The sequence below is a fragment of the Orycteropus afer genome, unplaced genomic scaffold, assembly GCF_000298275.1.
Source record: "Orycteropus afer afer isolate SDZICR_OR568_19922 unplaced genomic scaffold, OryAfe1.0 scaffold00323, whole genome shotgun sequence".
NCBI classification, from domain to species: Eukaryota; Metazoa; Chordata; class Mammalia; order Tubulidentata; family Orycteropodidae; genus Orycteropus; species Orycteropus afer.
In genome coordinates, this window is record NW_006921910.1 from 3,544,602 (window position 1) to 3,565,554 (window position 20,953).

At 37.0% G+C, this 20,953-nt stretch overlaps 1 protein-coding gene across 1 annotated transcript in view; it reads right to left on the bottom strand.

Moving 5' to 3' along the window:
• Positions 1 to 20,953, bottom strand: part of PBRM1 (polybromo 1) — a 148,966-nt gene that overhangs the window by 61,548 nt on the left and 66,465 nt on the right. The window contains exons 17-21 of the mRNA XM_007952061.1: positions 18,461 to 19,103; positions 14,240 to 14,451; positions 8,811 to 8,996; positions 7,787 to 7,944; positions 5,549 to 5,812 (exon numbers count right to left, since the gene is read on the bottom strand). Coding sequence (XP_007950252.1) covers positions 5,549 to 5,812; positions 7,787 to 7,944; positions 8,811 to 8,996; positions 14,240 to 14,451; positions 18,461 to 19,103 — 1,463 coding nt within the window. The remainder of the gene's footprint in view (positions 1 to 5,548; positions 5,813 to 7,786; positions 7,945 to 8,810; positions 8,997 to 14,239; positions 14,452 to 18,460; positions 19,104 to 20,953) is intronic.

A 20,953-nucleotide genomic window follows, 5' to 3' on the forward strand; every position in this document is an offset into this window, starting at 1 on the left:
CTTTTCCATGAGTAAGGCTGGGTTTACTCAGATGTTGCAGCTCTTTCCCAGTCCTATTTTGCGAGCCTTTTAGCCTAAACGGACTATTCCTAAAGTTGCGCAGTAATGTTCCAAACAGTGTTTCATGTTTGTTGGCCACCTGAATATATCCTCCTTGTTTAAGTGTCTATTCATGCCTTCTGCCCATTTTTTAATTGGATTATTTGTCTTTTTGTTATTGAGGTGTTGGAGTTTTCTGTAAATCCTAGAGATAAGTCCCTTGTCAGATATGTCATTGCCAAATATTTTTTCCCAATCTGTAGGTTCTCTTTTGACTCTTTTGGAGAGGTCTTTGGAAGCACATAAAAATTTAATTTTTAGAAGGTCCAATTCATCTAGTTTCTCTTCTGCTGTTTGTGCATTTTGGGTTATGCTTAATAGTCTATTTATGCCATATATTAGGGCCCCTAAATTTGCCCCTACTTTTTCCTTGAGGAACTCTATAATTTTAGGTTTCACATTTAAGTCTTTGATCCATCTGGAGTTAGTCTGTGTGTATGGTGTGAGGTACAGATCTTGTTTCATTTTTCTGCAAATGGGCCTGCAGTTTTGCCAGCACCATTTATTAAACAAACATTTTCTGCCCCATGTAATGGATTTTGGCCCTTTGTCAAAGATCAGCTGACTATAGGTCGATGGATCTATTTCTGGGTTCTCAGTTCTATTCCATTGGTCTTTGTGTTTGTCATTGTACCAATACCAGGCAGTTTTGACTACTGTGGCTATATAGTAGGTTTTAAGATCCGGCAGCATGAGACCTCCTACTTTGTTCTTCTTCAATAGTGCTTTGCTTATCTGGGGTCTCTTTCCTTTCCATATAAAGTTAGTGATTGTTTTTTCCATATCCTTAAAAAATGTTAATGGAATCTGGATTGGGATTGCATTGAATGTATAGATCATTCTGGGTAAAACTGACATTTTCACAATGTTCAATCTTCCTATCCACACGCATGGTATGTTCTTCCATTTATGTAGACCACTTATGGTTTCTTGAAGTAGTTTTTTATAGTTTTCTTTGTATAGGTCTTTTGTGTCCCTCGTAAGATTTATTCTCAGATATTTTCTTTTATTGGTAGCTATTGTAAATGGTATTAATTTCCTTATTTCTTTTCCAGCAATCTCTTTGCTGGTGTAGAGGAATCCAACTGATTTTTGGATGCTGATCTTGTATCCTGCCACGATGCTAAATCTCTCAATTAGTTCCAGTAGATTTTTGACTGAGTCTCTTGGGTTTTCTAGGTATAGGATCAAAGCATCAGCAAATAGGGATAGTTTGACTTATTCCTTACCAATTTGGATGCCTTTGATTTCCCTTTCTTGCCTTACTGCCTGGCTAGGACTTCCAGTACAACGAAGTAGTGATAGAGGGCATCCTTTTCTGGTTCCTGTTCACAAGGGGAATGATTTCAGTTTCTCTCCATTAAGAATAATGACTGTTGGCTTTGCACAGATGCCCTTTATTATGTTGAGGAATGTCCCTTCTATTCCTATCTTGCTGAGAGTTTTGATCAAGAACAGGTGTTGGATTTTATCAAATGCTTTTTCTGCATCGAATGCTATGATCATGTGTTTCTTTTTCTTTGTTTTATTTATGTGGTGGAGGACATTGATTGTTTTTCTAATGGTGAATCCTCCCTGCATACCTGATATGAACCCCACTTAAGTCATAATGAACGATTTTCTCGATACATTGTTGGAGTCTATTGACTAGGATTTTGTTGAATATACTTGCATCTATATTCATGAGGGGTATTGGTCTGTAGTTTTCCTTTTGAGTGATGTCTTTGCCTGGTTTTGGTATCAAGGTTATGCTTGCTTCATAAAATGAGTTAGGGAGGATTCCATCCTTTTCTATATTTTAGAATAGTTTGAGTAGGAATGGTGTCAGTTATTTTCTGAATGTTCGGTAGAATTCTCCAGTGAAACCATCTGGGCCAAGAGTTTTTTTTGTTGGTGATTTTTTTATGACCTGGTCAATTTCTTCTTTTGCTATGCATCTGTTCAACTTTTCCATGTCACTCTGTGTTAGTTTACGTTAAGTGGTGTATTTCTAGAAATCTGTGCATTTCTTCCAGATTTTCAAATTTGTTAGAGTACAGTTTTTCATAGTAGCCTGATATCCTTTTTATTTCAGTTGGTTCTGTTGTGATGTCACCCGTTTCCTTTGTTATTCATGTTATTTGTATTCTTCCCCTCTTTTCCTTTGTTAAATTTGTCAGTGGTTTGTCAATTTTATTAATCTTTTCAAAAAACCAACTTTTGCTCTTGTTGATTTTTCCTATTGTCTTTCTATTTTCTGTTTCATTGATTTCTGCTCAGATATAAGAATAACAAGGGGAATGTTGCACCTTTCCAGTAGTCTGTGCGTCCGGAATGTCCTTGCAGTTCCCAAGAAGTGGAGCCTGTTCTTAAGTCCCTGGAATCTGGGAGAATGATGTCACTTTACGTATCCAAAATGGTCAAGCCACCCTCCACACAGGCACAAGTCCACAGTTCAGCCTGCTTTCCTCTTTGCTGCTTTCCTTTTATTCCCCAACCACCAGAGCAGTCCTCCGTGCAGTCCCTGGCTAGCAAGGCTGATTTTTAGTTTAATTCTTAGGTTCTACCACCAGTTGGCAATATCCAAGCTTTCTGAGCCGTCAGGATCACTGCCAGACCACAGCTCTGTATGTCTCCTTTTTTGGTATTTTCATGCAAATTCTTCTGCTAGTTAGAGTTTAGACCACTTTTATATCCTTCCCTTCAAAGGTCAGGGGTCCAGGATTATCTTCTGTATCTGTATTAATTGGTTCCCCTTTTCTTTGTTGAAGAGGGTCTGTGCAGTCTTTCTGCCTATTCTTCCATCTTACCAGAATTCCCCTCTATATTGCCTTTATATTCAAGTATGTAAACACTCTTTTTATTTTTGAATAATGATGGGATCACATACTATTCTGACTCATTAATTACCAACTTATCTTTTTATTCACACATCCTAGAAAATTTTGAAAAAAAAAAACCTGAAAAAACCAAACCTATTGCCATGAGTCAATTCTGACTCACAGTGACCCTTGTGGACAAAGCAGAACTGGCCTATAGGGTTTGAAAAACTGTAAATCTTTACAGAAGCTGACTGCCATATCTTTCTCCTATGGAGCAGTTGGTGGGTTCCAATTAGCGACCTTTTAGTTAGCGGCTAAGTACTTAACCTCTGTGCCTCCAGGGTTCCTATTATATGTACTTTATACCTTTCACTGGCTGCACAGTACTGCATTAGATGGATGGATGACAACTTTACTCAAATCCCTACTTATGAGCATTTAGGTCAGGTCTAGGACTTTTACAAACAACGACATCACTCTTGTAGAAAATTCTTTGGTACACACACTTAAATACTACTGTTGGAGCAGATGCCCTGCAGTCTCACTGCTGAGTCAGAGGGAACACTGTCACCAACACTGAGAGTATGTGGCCCCACACCTTGCAAGGCTGCATGTATCTGCAGTGTTTTAAACTCTTGCCAGTCTATTAGGCATTTAAAAAGTATTATGTTAACTAACACACTTTCTTATGGCTATCTTTTTTTTTCTTATATTTATATAAGTTACCTATTTAGGCCTTTGTTCTAGCATCATTTTCCCCTAGACTTCAAAGAGCTCTTTGAACAGTAGTCCTTAGCATTTTGGTTAACTTGGTTGATATTTTTAAATAGTAAATAAACAAAATGATCAGTTTTTTCTTTTATGGCTCCTGGGTTTTGTCATGCATAGAAAAAGCCCCCTTGTTCCAAGCTTATAAATGAAAATATTATGTGCATGCAAAGGTACCAAATGTACTTACGCTATCAACTAGTATTCTTACTGTTTCATTATTTATGTTCTTATCTTATCTTGGAATATAAAGTGACAGAGTTCATGTTTGTATTTAATTTTTTTTCAAATAGCTATCCAGTTTTCCATTATCATTAGATTCCTTTATCTCTCTGATGATTAAAAACACTACCTTTATCATATATTCATTACCCATTTATTTTTGGACTTAATTATGAAAAGTCTATTCTTTCCTAAGGTAGTATCCCAGTGTTCTTTTGGTTCTTCAATATGCATTATTATAAAATGTAAAAATATCTGTCAGGACAAAGCTCTCTCCATTATTTTTTAAATTCTTTTTCCAGTTACTATCACATATTATTCTTCCATAAGAATACTAGAATAATTTTGTCACATCTAATTTACTCAAGTACCTTATATCTCTCAGTAGATTGATTGTTTTCTTCCTACAAGTTCTAGATATTCCTTGTTAAAGTTATTTATTAATGTATTTTGTTGCTAATGTGGATTGGCTACAAGATTTTTCTAACAATTGCTAAAATTAGTCACTTTCATTTTAATTTCAAGTCTTATAAATTGTTGTGTTTATGTAAGACAGCTACTGACTTGTATATGAATTTTAAAATTTTGACTTACTGAATTTTGTTTCCCAAAGCTTTTCAGTTCGTTTTCCTTTTGATATTTTCAAATAATAATCTTGCTGTCTCATTATCAGTATTTTTATTATTTTAGTGTGTCTGTCACTTTCAGAAAAATATTGGTTAACAATGGTATAGCAAGCATCTTGGTTCTGTATATAACTTTAAAGGGAATGTGTTTGATAGGCTTTAAGCTTGAGATACAACATAATTTTAAGAAATAATACTAAGAAATATCGAGACACATACTGTGCTTTACCAAGTTATTTCTCTTTTGATCTATTAATATAGTGAAAGGTTTTAGTACATTTATGGAATTTTGAGTAATTCCTGCATTCTTAGAATGAACTCCCCCCTCTCTGGTCATGCTGTTCTTAAATTACTAAGTTTTGATTTCACTTACAAAAATATTTTTCCAAGTAATTTTACTTCAATAGATGTGAGAGACTGAACTGTAATTTTTTGTCAGGTTCTGGGATCAAGATTATTTTGGCTCTGTAAAATGAACTGGGAAGTATTCTTTGTTCTCTGTCCTCTGAAACAGTTTAAACATTAAAATTATAGGTCAATTAAATGGTTCAAAGAATTCCCCTATAACACTATCTGACCTCAGTACTCTTTGGAGTTAGCTCTTCCATATCTTTTTCAATAGAACTCTTCTTGATTCCATTTTGGTAATATGTGTTATCCTAATAAATTATTGTATTATAAACCTATCATTCATGTTTTCAAATTTACAAGCAGAAATGTACAAGTTTTTAAATTTCTTCCACATTTTGTGTATTTGAGTTTAACTCTCCTTATTTTCCCTTTATTCAGATAGCTGGTAGTTTAGCTATCTCACTGGACCTGTCAAAGAATTAGCTCGTGGATTTACTTTCAAGATCTATGCCTCAGTTCTGTAAGTTGTCTTTCCTTTATAGTTTCCTACTTTCTGTTTGGCTAAGGTTTTATGTTGTTTCTCTTTTTCTAATTTTGAATTTTAATAATTTATTCACCTACTTCCTGGAATAGATATTTAGAGACGTAACATTCTTTTCCTTGGGGCTACTGTCTACATACCTTCTCCAAATTAAAACTGTCTTCGGCTCGACTATCCTCTGAGTTGTCTGTGTTCTTCTCATCATCCCCTTTATCTGCATTTGCAAATACGGAGGCCACTCGGACAACAGGCAGGGGCATGTCCCGAGGGACAAACCTAACTGAGCTGATGGGCATGGTCCATAGTTTAATTTTCTTAAAAGATTTGGTTTTGGCAGAATATCGTGATTCACATACAAAAACATCTTCATCTCGAAAGTTTTCTGGGCATAATTTAAAGTATTCCTAGGAGACATAAGAATAAAATTAATTATTTAGTTACACAGATTTTCTGAAAACCAATCAACCAAAAACCAAAAGCAAACACTAACCAACCACATAAACTAAACTTTAATTGTTAAGACTTTCTGGTGGCTAACAACAAATGGTAAATAGCTAGACATCTAAGAGTATTTCCTGGCTATAGAATGGCCTTATGAAATACACATACTTTGGCTTATAAACATGAATAGTTCTATTTAGCTTATAAATTACCCTTTTGAAAATATGTCAATATTTCATGTACGTATAATGTTTCTGAAAGCTTTTGGGCAGGGCTCACATACTTTATCAGATATAAAGTAAAAAGTACACCTTATTACCTGAAAATTATCTCTCAGAAAATAGCATTCTCAAAAATCAGCTTAGCAATATAGGAAAATTTAAGTTAATCACAAATAGCTAAACAGTATAGGTAACAAATGATCTTTCACCATCATTTTTAAGTCCTTTCCTCCTGAGTTGTTGCATATACCAATATAAAACCCAAACTCAAACCAAATCCACTGCTACTGAGTCAATTTTAACTCATGTTGTTATTGTTAGGTGCTGTCAAGTTGTCTTTGACTCATAGCAACCTTATGTACAGCAGAACAAAACAGTGCCTGGTCCTGTGCCAGCTCCCATGATCCCTGCTACACCTGAGCCTATCGTTGTAGCCATTGTGTCAATCCAACTTGTTGAGGGCCTTCCCCTCTTTCGTTGACCTTCCAGTTTTACCAAGCATGATATCCTTCTCCAGGAAATGGCCTTGTCTTACAACACGACGAAAGTAGGTAGGTGAGATGAAGTTTGGCCATTCTCACTTCCAAGGAGCATTCCGGCTGCACTTCTTCCAAGACAGATTTGTTAGTTCTTTTAGCAGTCCATGGTATTTTCAGCATTCTTTGCCAGCACAACTCAAAAGCATCGACTCTTCTTCGGTCTTCCTTATTCATTGTCCAGCTCTCACATGCATATGAGGCAACTGAAAATATCATGCATGTATCTCACATGCATATGAGGCGACTGAAAATATCACCTTAGTCCTCAAGGAGACCTCTTTGCTCTTTAGCACTTGAAAGAGGTCTTTTGCAGCAGACTTGCCCAGTGCTATATGTCATCTGATATTTTGACTGCTGCTTCCATCGGTGTTGATTGTAGAACAAGTAATCTTTTCTCCCTTTATTGTGATAGTCCAGTTGTGAGGATTTTTGTTTTCTTTATATTGAGGTGTAATCTATACCGCACACTGTAATCTTCAATCTTCATCAGTAAATGTTTCAAGTCATCCTCACTCTCAGCAAGCAAAGTTGTGTTGTCAGTGTATCATAAGTTGTTAATGATTCTTCCTCCAATCCTGATGCCACATTCTTATTTATATAGTCCAGTTTCCTGGATTATTTGCTCCACATAGAGACTGAATAAGTGATGATGAAAGGATTCGACTCATAGTGACCCTATAAAACTGCCCCACAGAACTTCCAAGGCTGTAAATCTTTATGGAAGCAGACTGCCAAACTGTTCTCCTGTGGAGTGGCTGGTGGGTGCGAACAGCTGACCTTTTGATTACCAGCCAAATGCTTTAAATTCTATGCCACTAGGGCTCCTTCGGGAGCTCTGGTAGCATAGTGCCTAAGGCACCTGACTGCTAACCAGAAGGCTGGTGGTTCAAACCCATCAGCCACTCCTCGGAAGAAAGGTTGGGCAATCTCCTTCCGCAGTGATAGTGCTTCGGCAACCCAAGGAGGGGTCGCTATTAGTCGGGTCCAACTTGACGGCACATAACAACAACAACAACAACAACAACAACAAGGGCTCCTACATATACCTATATAGACGTGACTTAAAAAATCAAACAGATTTTAAAACAGAGTTCTTAATTTTGTAAATATCAATTTTTGTGTTTCTAAATTTATTCTTAGGGAATGAATGGTACTTTTGGGAGTAAGAGTTTCTTACCTTGACAAACATGACGACACATTTGCCTAGAATTTTACTAACGGGAACTTTATTGTAATAATCACTCTTAAAAACTTCCTTTTCTAGAAATTTTCGAGTAGCCAGGTGGAACGTTTCATTTGGCCTATAAAACCAACAGCCATACAACCATTTTTCACCTTTGAAAGAGAGAAAAAAGAGTAACATTACCATTAACAGAAAACAATAATTTTTTTAAGATGTGCAAACACGTCATTAAGCCATCATGCCACTGCCTGAACTTAACACTGTGGTTTTTTTTTTTTGCCATAGTTCCTTGGCTTAGCTATTTTAGAAGAAATATTACTTTAAAAGAATAAAATGCAACAAGGCCTAACAAACATTCATTTTCCCTTCGTATTAAAGGTATGAGGAGGGTTTATGAGACTTGCTCTGCTTTGCTCTGCTCAGGAAACATGTAAATTTGTGTACTTTATAGTAAGAATACAGATACTCTGAAGGACGTACTTAACACTCTGGTGAATGTCCAAAACTAATTCACATGGTGGTCACTGAAGAGAACAAGAATGCCTGAATCACATTTCTTCCTGCTCTGGCTTCATTAACTCTTACTCATTCTCCATGTCTCAACTTAAAAGCCAACTGCTCTAGGAAGCCTCGCCAAAACCAAATTCTAAGGCAAGGCATATGTACCTCTGTAACAGTTTCTTTTTCATTTGTGACCTCTTTTACCAGACTGGTGGGCCAGAGGCAAAACCTACGCTTTTTGTTTTTCTGAATCTCTGCTATCCTACAAAGAGTGTGCTTCACAGTGTGTGTGTTTAGTATCAGTTGAATCCATTTCTTTGGACTTAACTGTTGCACTGCCCAAAGCTAAATCCTGTATTTTTCATATGATGGATGCTTAATTATATTTATTGATACATTGTAGAACTACTGTTGGAAGGAATAAAATGTCTGAATAAAATTTTCTTTCCTGAGGACCAAGGAAGAGGAAAACTGCCACATTCTCACTACTCTGCCTTTTGATTTAAAGTGAATTTACCAGCAGAATCTTCCCACAGTCTTTCAATACAGACTATATGTGGCTGTAGGTTGGCCTCTGCAGGTTCCACATAGACATAATCTCCAACATGGTACATGCTGTTCTTAAAGCTGCAGTCCTGGCTATATGTACGATGTAAGCCTGATAGGCCTGTAGCACTCGAGGAATCTTCACTCTTTTCAGCTTCTTGAGTTAAAAAACAGAAAAGGTGCTTATTAAAGGGATGTTAGAATCAGATGTAGGGTTCAAACAGCACATAAAATATATTTCGTTCTTTTTGACACTTAAAGGCAGAATTCACAAAAAATAGGACAGTCACATTTTCAATAACCTCTACTCCAAATTGTCTTTTTGAATTCCAACTGACAACCACTGATCTGAGAAGTCCTGGTTGTACAGTGGTTAAAGTGCTTTGCTCGCCACCAAAAGGCTGGCAGTTCAAACCCACCAGCTGCTCCTGGGTAGAAAGGTGTGGCAGTCTGCTTCCATGAAGATTAAAACCAAAAACCAAACTCACTACCATTGAGTTGATGCTGACTCATAGCGACCCCCATTGGGTTTCTGAGGCAGTAAATCTTTACAGAAGTAGACTGCTCTGTCTTTCTTCCACAGAGCAGCTGGTAGGTTTGAACTGCCAACCTTCTGGGTAGCAGTCCAATGCCTTAGGCACTACACCATCTTTCCATGAAGATTACAACCTTGGAAATCCTATGGGCAGTTCTTCTCTGTCCTATAGGGTTGCTACAAGTCAGAATCAACTTGACAACAATGGGTCTGGTTTCCTTTTGGTACCACTGATCAGGTGGGCAAATGGTTTGCTCTCTACTGCGAACCTGGGTGCTTTGAACCCATCTAGTGGCAACATGGGAGAAAAGGCCTGGCAATGTGCTTCTGTTAACATTACAGCCAAGAAAACAAGGCTGTTCTACCCTGTACCCCACGAGGTTGCCATGAGTTGGAACTGACTCAATAGCAACTATCAACAACCACTAACCTAAATAAAAATATATAAGAAGAAATATAATCATTTTAGTAATACATGTTCTAAGTAATAATTTTGGGTAATACAAAAAAGATATAAAGAGAAAGTAAGTTACTTGTAATTCTAGGGATAAATTCTGATGCACTTCCCCTCCCTTCATGCTTCTGAGGTTGCTTTTTCTAACATTTTACATGGCTATGTCATGATTAATGGAATCTCAGAATTGAGGAAATATGGAGTATGTGTATCATACTATATGCTGTAAACTATAGAAGTACTTAAAATCTCCCTTGAAATTAAATACTTTTCTTTTCAATAAGACTAATTGCAAAAAGGGCATGGAGGTGGCATCTTCTGACCTTCTCCAATCTCACATGGGGAAAGAGAGTCACCATCAACAGCCCAAGGCTTATTCCTATGAGGCCAGACATGCCACCACCCTCCAGCCTCTTTAGTAACTCTGACACTAACCATCCCTCCCACAGCACCCACTACTTCTCTTCTGGGTTCCATAGTTTGTTGCAATGGCCACACAGAACTCACAGATAATACTCACAATTATGGATTTAATTAGGGAAGTAACAGGCTACAATCCAGGTTCAGGAACGCACTCAGGATACAATTGTTTTATCAGGACAGTTTCTCCTTTCCTGTGCCCCTGATAGGCTTCTCTGGCCCTTGGCCTCTGCTATGCTCAGGCAAGTGTTATAAAGCTATTTTAGCTCTGCCAACAAGTACACTTATGTGCACCTCACTCTGCCAGCAAGGCTCCTGTCCAATGGGACTCAGCTTTCTCACCCTATGGGCCAGTAAGGCCGCCACTTGGTCTTGTGCCTGTTGGTTCCATAGCTGCCATCTCTCTGCTGGGCTATCTCTGCCAAGGAGGTCCAGAGTGGGGATTTCAGGTCCAAGGAGACATGCTCCACTTCACCTCTAGCTCTTCTTTCTTGATGGCAGTGAGATCCCTCTCTGCCACTAGGAGGGCTCATTTTAAGCCCAGCAGCATAACAAAACTAACCAATCCTCACATTAGAGTTCTACACACCTTATTTGCATGGTCCTACCCAGTAATCTGGTGAGAGTCACAAAGACCATGGCTACAAAAGCTACACCAAGTAATGCACTGTACCATACTAATTTAAAAAACAAACAAACCCCCCCCCAAGATTTTTGTTTTTTTTAAAGAAGATAGAGTGGTTTGTTCAGGTGACATTATTTATTTATTTTTATTGAAAAAAATTTTTTTGAAGGAATTATTATTCTTTTTGTTGTTGTTGCTGAAAATATACATAGCAAAATATATACCAATTCAACAGTTTCTATATGTACCATTTGGTGACACTGATTATATTCTTCCAGTTGGGCAATCATTCTCATTCTCCTTTTGTGAGTTGTTTCTCTCAGTAACATAAACTCACTGGTACCTAAGGTTCTTATCTAATCTTTTGAGTTGCTGTTGTCAATTTGACTCCATAAAGACAGTTCTTAAAAGAGCATAGTGCTTAAGACAGATTCTTTTTTTTTTTTTTAAACTAGTAAAGTTAAACTATTGTTTTAAGATGACTTCAGGGGATATTTTTGGTTTAAGTTAAACCTTAAGTTTAAGTTATCTCAGGGCAATAGTTTCAGGGGTCCATCCAGCCTGCATGGCTCCGGAATGTCTAGAGTCCATGAGAAACTGAACATTTGTCCTGCATTTCCCCCATTTTGATCAACATTCTTCTATGGAATGCTTGATCTGTAGATGGGCATCTGGGTCATTTTCACCTTTTGGCTATTGTGTATAGGGCTGCAATGAAGCTGTTTGTTTTTTAAATGGGTGCTCTAGGCATTTCAAGGTGCATCCTTCATTCATTACAATCTACTTCAGGTTAATTCTGACATAATTTCATTAAATATGGAAATTTACCCCAACACAGTTCTACCCCCTCTTCCTTTGTGCTACTACTATTACATGCATTACATCTGTAATGTCATAAATGTCATAAACCTAACAATACAGTGTTGTGATTATTGCTTCAAACATAGTAATTGTTTATAAAAAACATAATAGTTTTTTTAGAGGGGGGAAGAAAAAACAGAAAAATACCCAGAGTGCTTTACATTTACTCACACAGTTACCATTTCTAGTGCTCTTCAGTCCTACTTGTGGATCTGAGTTACCATCTGGTGTCATTTTCTTTTAGCCTGAAGCTCTCCTTTAAGTGTTTCTTATATGGCATATCTGACAGCAGTGAAGTCTCTCAGTTTTTGTTTATGTGCGAGTGTCTTTATTTTTATCTCATTACTGAAGAACAGTTTTGCTGGATATACAACTTAGTTTTTTCTCTTTCAACACTCTGAATGTCATTCCACTGCCTCCTGGCTTCCATTCTTTTTTATGAGAAGTCAGCCTTTAATGTGATGAGTTATTTTGCTGCTTTCAAGATTTTTTTCTTTCAGCAGTTTATGATGTATCTGGATGTGGTTCCCTTTCTTTTTATTTTACTTAGGCTGCAGGTTAATGTTTTTCAGCAAATCTGAAAAGTTTTCAACCACTATATCTTCATATATATTTTTTCTCCCCTTTCCTGCTAGGACTCCCATTACAGAAGAACACTTGACACTAGGAATTTTTCATAGGTCTGCACAGCTAGGGATCAATGATTTAAGCAAACGTGTTCAAACAACTCCAATCTTTAAAGCTTCACCCTCTGCTGATTGATCTCTATGAGGGTTAGGGAATGCATTGAAAGTTGCAGTTAGTTTTCAAGTATCTTTTGAATTTAGCTTTTTGTCAGGTTCACACATCCTCCCTGCATCTAGCTTTCCATTCAGCCAGGAATGTGTGGTAAGCTTATTTCAGCCCTCCAATGGCTCTCTAAAAGGAGCCTTGATGGCACAGTGCTTAAGTGCTTGGCTATTAACTCACCAGCCACTCCACGGGAAAGAGGAAGTCTGCTTCTGTAAAGGTGCATGGCCTTGGAAACCCTCTGGGCACTTCTACTCTGTCCTGTATAGTCGCTATGAGTTAAAATAAACATGACACCAGTGGATCTGGCTTGGTATGGCTCTCTCAAGAAGCCCTGGTGGCACAATGGTTCAACTGTTAACCAAAAGGTCAGCAGTTTGAACCCACCAACTGCTCTGTGGGAAAGATGTAGCAGTATGCTTCTGTAAAGATTCATGGCCTCTGTAACCCTATGGGACAGTTCTACTCTGTCCTACAGATATATCCTACTCATATTTCCTATGAGTAGGAAACAACAGCAGTGGGCTTGGTTTTGGTACGCCTCGCTCATTTCCAGGATCTTTTCCAACTCTGTCACCTTGTGCTAGTAAAGCTGTAGCAAACAATGACATGGATCCAACCCCCTACCCACATATACTTGTCTCCTCTGGTGGCAAAACAGCTGGTAATATTACAATTTCACCAACTAGTTTCCTTTATCTTTTCTTTCTTTGGAGATGGCATCACTTAAGATAATATACTTCAAACCAATTTATTTTGTTTTTCTGCCTAAGGGTGGAAAAAAAAACCTAAGAAGTAAGTTTGATCCTAAAGACTACTATTAACACTTTGGAAAACCAAGTATTCAAGGTATCTATGTGAACTCAAGTTTTATCAGAAATGATAAAATTTGTGATAAAAGTTCCCACTATCAAAATATTTCTATCTTACAGAAAATGACTCAAAAAGCAACAATTTTAGGTTGATATGATCAAAATAAAATTTTCCTTCAAGGACTGTGGTTCAATCAAAATATCATCTAGTATGAGGAAAACTGTGCTACTGAACAATGTGGCAGAAACTCGATGTACTCACTATTTTTTAGCTCCAGACGGCTTCTTACGTTTTTAATCTACCAATAACATTTAAGAGGTATTAAATTCCCATACTTGTCAATTAACTGATTATTTTCCTGGATAATGGACAAATCTGTCTTGGAAAAAGTACAGCCAGAATGTTCATTTGAAGAGAAGATAGTGAGACTTTGTCTCACACATTTTGAACACATTATCAAGAGTGACTATGCCTGGAGAAGGACATCATGCTTGGTAGAGCATCAGTGAAAAAGAGGAAGAACCTCAATGAGATGAACTGACAAAGTGGCTACAACAATGGGCTCAAACACAGCAATGACTGTGAGGTTGGTGTAGCATCAGGAAGTGTTTTATTGTGTTGTATATAACATAGGGTCACTATGAGCCAGAACCAACCTGACAGCATCTAACAAGCTAATACTTGTGTCACATGTAACTTTCAATCTTTTTTCCAGCCTCATGACCAAACTGATAATGACAAAAACATTTTCACTTCACCATATCTGTTTATGTAAATTATGACGCATGGTTGGAGTCAACACAGTGAGTCACAATCTACATAAACAGAAGTCTTCTCACAGCTAATTGACACCAGTTAGCACAGAGTATACTATTTCTTCATATTTAATAAAATGAAACCAACCTCTTTTTTCTTCTTCTCGTTTTAGTTTATCTTCTTCTATTTCTTTGGGTAATTTTTCCTTTTTTTCTTTCTCCACATCATTATGCAAATGTTTCGTGGTATAGCTGAGTGCTGGTGAAAGGAGGATCTCCCCATTTTTGCAGAGTTCATCACGGATTTTAATAAAAAACTGCTGAAGTTCTACTGCATCCTCATATATTTCAGAATCTGTCCTATAATGGCATCAAGAGCATCCATTGATACACAAACTACTTATTTCATACACTTCAATTTTAAGTTAAATTCTGTTAAATACTTCTTTAATAAGACAATGCAATGGTACTTCTGCTCAGTTCTAAGAAAGGTATCTCCTTGATGTTTGTTAGAACAGAATTTGACGTGTCATTTGACCATGGTGAGCCTCATGCCTACCAGTTTTTTTCCTTAAAGTTCACTCTTTGTACAGATCACATGAAAGGAAAAGCCTTTTATGTTTTCCTGTGGAAGTACACTGCACATACATCAGTAGATTCTAGCAACAGAATGTGGCTGCCCGAATTAAGAACTGTATACAAGGTTCCACAACATATCTAACACTTACATCTAATCTTTGGATTAATTTCTACTTTCCTTCAATGGGGACCAATGTAATGTATAAAGTGTTAACAAATGATTTAGGCAATGTTCATTCTCTTCTCTTCTGGACCTACATCATGGTTGCCTGTATCTGACATAAATTCCAAAGCCATGAGGGTACCCCAGCATGGTTGTAAACCTCAGTCAGTGCTCATTTTAGTTTTCCAGAAATAACCACAATGGTTATTGCAATGGCACTTCTGCTCAGTTCTAAGAAAGGTATCTCCTTGATGTTTGTTAGAACAGAATTTGATGTGTCATTTGACCATGGTGAGCCATAGTTCTGGGGAATCAATATAGGCAAATACTGAAAGATGAGAAAAAAATTATGTGTGTCATATTCAGAACTTTTCTGGGTCTCTTTCCTCATTTATAAAATGAGAGGGCTGGGCAAAAAGAAACTTCAGAATTCAGACAAAGAAATTTTTATTACTCTCTCAAATTTACTGGGGTTTGAGGAAAGCTTAAATATAATTCTATTAACACAAAACATCAGGGTGTGAAAAATCATTCACAAAGTTATCTAGACAGATGTTTTATCAGCAGTTATAGAAGTACTCTGGTTGGGGAAGTTGGGCTAGTTGGCACATGCCACTATGGTATCAAACCTCAGTGAGGTCCTAAAACCCCCTTTCCCATCAGCAAAGGTAAACTGGAAAACAATGAGAAAACACAGCCAATAACCTAAATGGGTGCTTTTTGGAAAAACTTAAAAAATCTTTTCAGGTTATAGAAATGCTAATACTTGTAAGAAAGCAATAAAAAAATAAATAAAACGTACCAAGGGAAGAAAAACCTGACACTAATCTGATGCCTGTTTTCTGAACAGAGTATCTGAAACTTGTCCATTTGAATAGCAAATAGTAGACTTATTTTTATAATACCTTACAGTTTAAAACATAAAATGAAAACCTTCTTTTGGTGAATCCATATTAAAGTTAAAGGGCAGATTCACAACTTCATCATGTCATGTGGTTTAGTAAAAGAAGTTCGTACAATGGCACTGTACACCTGACATATTCTTTTTTATTTAAAGAAAGTAACACCAAGAATTTGTCAATTTAAGAGGCCAGGTGTTTTCTACATGAGCAGAACAAAGACTCTGGATGGAAAAAGAACTCTCATTCTGCTAAATTGGTGGATAATCTTTTCACATAAGACAGGCTTTCAGCAAAAGGAGATAATTAAGGTTAGAGAAGACTTTTGATGCTTTCCTGTCCTTGTCTTTCCACAAGTATCCTTACCTGTAAGGGAGTCAGAATGCTTCATCCAGGAATACTGCCAAGAGATTAGGACAACCAGTAGCCAACTGGCATGAGTCAGAGTTGTACTGTTATGGAATACTGCAGATGGACAAAACTACCATCATCTGAGTGAATGTTTTTCTAATGATGTTTCATTGTTTAGACTCCTTTTATTTCAGGGTGTGATGTCTCAGTCGATATTGGGTAGCAGTGGTAGATAGAAGTTGAGTAGTGATGTAGCATGAACTTTATTTATGATCTTAGATAAAGCTACATTTATCATACATTAAACTGATGTATCCCTCCTCTAAGCAGCATGAGGTTAGTTCTTATTAAATACTGTATGCAGTCCCAACACTACCTTCATTTGCAAAGATAAGAATGGCTTCCCTTATGTTTTGCCATGATGCTCTGAGCATGAGAGTGAAACTGTGTACCACTACTTTACATAAATGCACCTTGGATCCAGTCTCCCAGGCCTCAAAAGCAAAAGACCACCATGTCAACAACAGGAGAATGAAAACAGCACATCTCCTAGTGATACAAACCTGCTTAATTCTTAGAATAAATGTCATTTACACAAGACAAAGTTGGTAATAATCAAGAGACAAATGCCTTTTGGAAGAACTACAGAATTAACCTGAAGATATAACAGGGATTGGTGGAATGGTTTTACACTTATGGACTATTTAAGTAAACTGAGAACAAACATGGATACTTCAACTCAGTGAAAGCAGAGTTTCTGTCTGTTTTGTTCATGGATGTTTCTCAAGTACCCAGAATATTAACTGGAAGATACTCAGTAAACATTTGTTGAATAAAGGAATAGATCCTGCAGATTTTGGCTACAAGATATCCCTCCATCTTTCTTTTGTCGCCTACCCAAGAATAAGGGCTATTTCCTAAATGTGTCATTCAAGGACCTTTCCAATCTGGCTAACAGACCACGTTCATTCCCTAACCTTATGTCTTTGCTTATATCACTCAGCTTACCTGAAATATCTTCCACACTGCTCATGTAAATCCTACCCATCCCACCATTCTTCCAAAATTAACTTTGTCTTTTTAAGAGAACTTTGTTTTTTTAGGCCATTAAGAGTTCCTTATTCCATATCAGGTTGTTACATATTATCATGTCTGGAATTACTTTTTTCCTAAGCACAGGTCCCATATAATCTATCAGCCTTCAAGCTCTTACAACACAAAGCTCAAGCCTTATTGTTCCTGGCTGTGCTCCATGATTGGTATTGGAGTGCCTGGTTCAGCAGCAGTGTTCTGCAATGGGGAACAAGTTAAGACACCCCACTTACTAGTTATGAGACTTTGGGGAAACTCACTTCTCTCTGCCTACGCCTTGGGTTCTTCATATACAAACTGGAAAGATTATCACTTCTGTAGAATGGCTGTTATAAAGGTTAAAATTAATTTACATAAAGTGTTTACCATGGTGCTTTACAAAGAGCAGGCACTCTCAATAGGAACAGCAAATGTTGCCATTCATTTTCCTTTCAAGGTCCAGAGCAAATGTACTTTCTTTAATGGGCTTCCCTGATTGCCTAAGTGGAATTCCCGCACATGCCCATGCACACTGGCTAGAAGCCTAGTTCTCAGTATGGTAGGCTATAAGCTCCAAGAAGGAAAGGCTGGTATCTTGTAACTGTTCACATTCTCCAAGTACCTTCAAAAGCACATGGAAGACACACTGTAATTGCTGAATTGAGCCTGTTTTAACAGTTGAATATGTTATTGATGTGTGGCAGACTGCCAAATGTCAAAATTAAAATGTGATGGAAATTTACACATGGTTATTCCTTGATTGATTCTTTTAAAACATTTAATGTCTGCTCTTAAAGTGAGAAATCTGAGATTATTAAAGAAATAAAAAGAAGCCCTTTTAGGTTCTTGAATAGGTTGTGAAATATATTTAATGCTAACATCAGGTCAATACTGGAAAGCTATTTTAATTTATTGAAAACATTCTTGGATTGAACTCAAACTTTGTAAGAAAAGTTGTTACTCTAATTACTAGCATTTTATCTTCTAAAAATCATATTCCAAAAAAAATAAAAATCACCTCCTGGAAAAGACTGTATTGTAAGAGTTGATCCTTTTCAACAGACCTTTCATTTGGCTGACTCCCTCTCCTCACTGGCCCTAATCTAGATGACTTAGAAGTATGCCATCCTTCCCACTGAACATGTGTTCTCTAGAAATTTTGGCTAATTAGAATTCAGAATGGCAGCTTACCAACTGTAACAATGTACCCAAGATGTTTTGAAATAGTACATCAAAGCAGTATTCCTCCTTCTGTTTTACATTAAATATCACATCTTCTCAAAAAGAAATCGCTTTGAAAACATACCGATTCATCCTTCTTGCCCTTTCCAATACTTCAAACATATGCTCTTGAAATAAATCAAGCCTCCGGTAGCGATTATTTTCAACATTCTTCCTAATTATGTCAAAAGTAAGGGGAGGTTTGTTTGGAAAGTTGGGATCCACAGCAGGAATTTCTGCTAAGGAATCACTGTAGCATCTTCCCTCATCATCCTGATGACTCATAACTGATACAAACAGATTGTGGATAAGTTCCTGAATCAGCAAGGTCACATTTGGGACATGAGAGTCCTCATCTCCCTCCAGATCCCTGCGAGTTTCAAGCAGGACTTTGTGTAGGACAAGGGCGTCTTTGTAGATAAGGGACTCAGGCTCATTGTACGTACAGGCATTGTTAAACATCATGACAAAGTCCTCAACCATGGAGTCTATATCTTGGTACTTATTGGCCATCATGTGGCTTCGAATTTTTTCCATGTCCATGGGCTTTTTGATGGTCAAATAGTAGTCAGGCAGCTCGGATCTGGAGGGAAGCCTCAGAAATATGGCACTGAGGCGGCGACCTCTCTTATCAGTATAGTTCTTTACTGCCTCATAGACTTCATTTAGTTTCTGCTGCATTGGAGTCATATATTTTGATTTTTTAGGAGAAATCCCACTCTTCCTACCTAAAGAAAGAGATTTAATGTTAACAGACAAAATTAAATAAATGAACCTAAATTTATACAGAGTAGGTGGCATAGCCAAAACAAAGGGACTATACCGTGTGATTTCTGAAACTCAGCAATTATTAGCACGTTTCTATTGAAATATATCCTAAAGACAAAAAACTGGGAAGAAATTAAATTTATTTTCAATATCATATTATTGGAGGGAGAGTAAGTGCTACTATTCTGAGACAGTTGTGAGTAAGTGGAAGGAATAAAGCAAATGAGTGGATGTATGACACTCTAATTCCATCACCTCTGGTATCCTTGAAAACTGAGATTTCTTCATGAGAGAAAAAGAGACACAGCTGTCAGGCAGAGGAGGCTGAGTAAACACCTGCAGCGCTGAGTTTTAATCAAATCTACCAGTATGAACTCACGTTATATTTTATCTTTAAATGTTAAAACACACACACACACACACACACATATTTCTTACTAAAAACACTTAGAAACAATGACCAACCCAGTACCAGGGTACCCCACATTAGTTTTAAAATATTAAAAGGTCAGGGCTCTATGGCAAGTGGCTGATAACCAGTTTGTACAAGATAAGCCTGGTATATTCTGAAACATCAGATAATAAAGAATGCATCAAAAACTTCTTCCTATGGTCATGTCAAAAGAACACAGGAACCAGCCTGGGACCACATGAGCATCAATAAGAACAAAAACTACAGTGGGTTAAATCCAGCAGTATGTTTAAACCTATGAGTTCTTAATGATTCATAAAAAACAAATAAACAAACAACTGAATAAAAGTTGGAGGACTGATAGTAAACCAAAGCATTATTTAAAAAACTAGTACATGATCCGTAAAACAATAGAACAAGCAAGCAAAAAAAAAAAAAAAAAAAAAAATCAAGCTTCTAGCCACCTTTCAAACAAAACAAAACACCCCTGAACTTGGCAATGAAATTTTGGATGAAGCCAAGTTTCTCTACATGGGAAGTATGACAGCTAATAAATGAGTGAGGAATAAAAAAATAAAACTATCACTACATGATATCCCTTTAGTGAATTAATAAACTGAGCATCAGTAGCTGTTAACAGAAAGAAACAATCTGTGACGTATCTCCCTACGAAGTTGTCTTTTGTGCCAAAGGGAGGGAACAGGGCATCAAACCTGAATCTGATCAAGTCTTTGGCTTCAATTACCAATTTACAGTAGAAAACAAGGACAGAAGAGTACATTAAACTATAGAGGTACAATTAGTAAAACCCAGGCTGGGAAACTATAGTATCAACCCAAACTTGTCAACAAATAAACTGTAAGGGATGGGGGGGGGAGATGCACACTGAAATGGAAATTTATGGACTAAAAAAAGACTTAAAAGGACCATCAATCAAAAGCAATAGATGAATCATATTTGCATCCTACCTCATCTAGACACTATTCTCCAAGATGTTATGCAACATAAGTGTAGAAAATGTTATGAAGTATTCTTGCCAAGCTGAAACTGAATCTAATCAAACCTTCAGAGTTAAATCTCATTTTCAAGAAATTAGGGGATAAAGGAATAAGTTAACTGACATCATAAGGAAGCAAACTGGTTAATCTAGAACTTGGGACACTTACAACAAAGTGGCCCAGTTTCTTCAGTGAGTCAATAGCATGAGGAAATAAGAGGGAGGGGGACTGCTCTAGATTACAAGAACTTACAGGCATAACAATCAAATGTAATTAATATATAGAACTTACTTAGATCCTGACTTGAAGGAAACCAACCATAAAAGTACATTTGTGAGAAAATCAGTAAAATAAGAAATTTTATCAGGTAATTAGATAAAACCAAAAACTATTGCTAATT